We start from the raw sequence: 3,424 nt of genomic DNA on the forward strand, positions 1-3,424 counted from the left end.
ATATATACACTTATTTTATAGGTATATAATCAAAGGAACCATAAAAGCACCACACATCATACACAAAAAATACCAAATACTAGGTTATTATGCGAGTGCGAATTATATGCACCTGCCAACTATGATAATGACCCACAAATGAAATCAGTGATGGATAATTTTAATCGTCAAACACAACAGAGATTTCATGAATATGATGACCGTATGGTTGAAAAACGAAAGCTATGTAAAGATAAATGTGATAAAGAAATTGAAAAAATTATATTAAAAGATAAATTAGAAAAAGAATTAATGGACAAATTTGCCACGTTACACACGGATATACAAAATGACGCCATTCCAACATGTATTTGCGAAAAATCAGTGGCGGACAAAGTGGAAAAAGGATGTTTGCGATGTGCACAAAATTTGGGAGGGATTGTTGTACCCTCTTCAGGAGTATTAGCAGGAATTGGGGAAGCTGCTATAAGTGTGTTGAAACCTGCGGCACTTAAGGCCGCTGCAAGATATGCCATGAAGGAGGGTGTTGCTAAGGGTTTGGCTGAAGGTAATGCCCTTGGTATGGAAGTAGTTATTAAATTTTTAGAAGGATTGAAGGCAGATGTATTAATTCCTGGAATATTTGAATCCTTCAAAACTACAGGACATTATGCTGAAGTCACTAATCTTGCTAGTACAATTCATGCGAAATATAGTACCTGTACGTGGTTGGAAAATAGCGTTTGTCCAACGGAAGCAACTGTACGAAAGGTGTTAAATGCAGCTCTTAAAAAAGCTACAGATACGGCTAATGCCAAAGCTGCGCAGGTGAGATCTGCAACTACTGCTGCAATCAAAACTGAAAAGACTAATTTGATAAATACTATATATGGTACTTGGGATACTACTATTATTGCTTCTGTTGTTGCAATTGTAGTTATTGTTTTAGTTATGATAATTATTTATTTGATTTTACGTTATAGAAGAAAAAAAAAAATGAAGAAAAAACTGCAATATATAAAATTATTAGAAGAATAAATATAATGTGTTTGTTATGTAGATGTTGGAAGGATGTGTGGTACACTTACTGTTTTTCTTTGAATGTACCATGTTTTTTTTTTCTCCATTATAAATAACTATATAATTTTATATGTATTAAGGATACACATATGTTGTATTTTGTTATGTTTCAATTTGTTTGATTATTTATTGTATTAATTATTTTATTGATTATATTAATTTTATTTCTTTTCTCAAAGACTTTTATTCTTTAATAAATCATATATTTATTATTATATATATATTAAATATTCATTTATATGTGTAGGTATATGTAATTGTTTATGAAAATAGCATATGAGTTATATACACATATATATATATATATATCTGTATATTTATATAATACTATATATTAAATGTTATATAATAAAATATAATAAATAGATATATATTAATAATAATTATTAATTGTAGGAAACATATTATTCATACCAAAGTAAATTAGTTCACATTTATATAATAAAAAAATTAATATAAATAAACATTTTTATTTTGACAAATATATTACTTACAAAAACCTATAATATTATATATATTAATATATATATGTAATCATTTATATATTTCATATCTTGTTATGTACTTTTTATATATTATTAAAAATATTATAACTCAATAAATGCAAAAAGTGGACACAATATAAAGAATACAATATATATATATATATAAAAGAACACTAACAAAAATACGACAGAAGAACAATTACATTAAATAAATAAAAACCTAAGAGATAATTGCCAACAAAAGAAAAACCAAAAAAACAATTCTAAATAAAAATAAAATATTTTTGATTAATATAAAACATAATTACTTTTTTCCACTAATTCCTATTTTGATGTTGTTCATATATATATACATATCAATTCATATATTAATTAATATATTATATTTTTAAAAACTCAAATACTAAAATATCAAATTAGTAAAAAACATATGTTATATATATATATATATATAATATACTAATCACAAAAATGTTTTTAACATGTTATATTTATATATCAACACATTATTATATAATAAGAATGAATTAACCTAATCTTAGAATAATCATAATTAAAAATTGGTACCAATATAAAACATAATAGTTATAATTGTATTAGAATAACAATATATATATGATATCCTTTTTTTTTTTTTTTCTTTTTACTATACTAATACATATAATTAATATGATAGGAAAGTTAAAACAATATCTAATTATTAATAACTTGAAAAATATTAAAAATAAATATATATATAATTTATTTTTCCTATTTATATATGATTATAAAGATTTAATTATTATTATTATTATTATTATTATTATTATAAAATAGTAAAAATTACTATAAGTTTATTTGTAAAAAGTACATCGTTAAGAAAACTATTATTACAATGTAATCATACAATTAGTTTTTTATATATTGTACAAATATTATATGTTATTTCGTATTATATAAATATAATATATATATATATATATATGTAATGTTTACAACATAAAAATAATAAATACAATATAATTATATTATTTATATTTATACACAGCAATATAAAATACAGTATATCAATATATAGTATCTTTGGAAAACCTTTTAAATTGTATTCTTGTAATAATAATATATTTCTAATATATTCAAAAAGAATATTTCATAATTAGATAATATATACCTCATTTAAATATCATATTAATTATGCTTATATATTTATATATTATTATTTATAAATTATTATAACATAATTATGTAAAATATAATAGTAGATAAAATAGAGAGAATTTTCTGTTATAGAATAACGCTAAGAAACAAAAATGAAAAAAACTAAAAAAAATATATATATATATTAAAATACACATAAAACGTATATTATTTTATTCATTTTAAAATTAATATAATATTTTATTAATTACAATTAAATTTCTTGTTAGTTACACAATTATAATTATATTAGAATATAATTTAAGATATTTATTTCATAAAAATCATGAGGGTTATTACTATATATATGCGATTTACACTCATAAAAACTATTCTTGTACACATTTATATGTGTATATGCAGGAAAATATATTGTTGTATATTGATATTTTATAATATATGTATAATATTTATTAAAATTTATTTGAATATTAATTTATCAGAATGCTTATATATGCATAAGAGAGAATTATTTTTAAAAAAATTGAAAAAAAAAAAAAAGAAAAAGAAATAATGTAAAATAAAAGTAAAATTATTTATTTTATATCATATTTATATATATATTTTTTTAAATATTATATGAATATTGTCATAAATTAAATTATACTTATGATGAAACATAATATTATTATATTATTAAATTACAAAAAATTTTCCGCTTATCAATACATTATATAAAATATATATTAGAAAATAAAATAGAT

The 3,424-nt window shown here is 19.9% G+C and overlaps 1 protein-coding gene across 1 annotated transcript; it reads left to right on the top strand.

Moving 5' to 3' along the window:
* Positions 1 to 21: 21 nt before the first annotated feature.
* Positions 22 to 1,017, top strand: PRSY57_0025900 (rifin; the record flags this gene model as incomplete). The annotated part of the gene is made up of 1 exon (XM_020114317.1): positions 22 to 1,017. A coding segment is annotated over one exon (996 nt), but the record flags the coding sequence as incomplete, so codon positions are not given.
* Between the last annotated feature and the right edge of the window lie 2,407 nt (positions 1,018 to 3,424).

Source organism: Plasmodium reichenowi (genome assembly GCF_001601855.1).
Source record: "Plasmodium reichenowi strain SY57 chromosome Unknown, whole genome shotgun sequence".
NCBI lineage: Eukaryota > Apicomplexa > Aconoidasida > Haemosporida > Plasmodiidae > Plasmodium > Plasmodium reichenowi.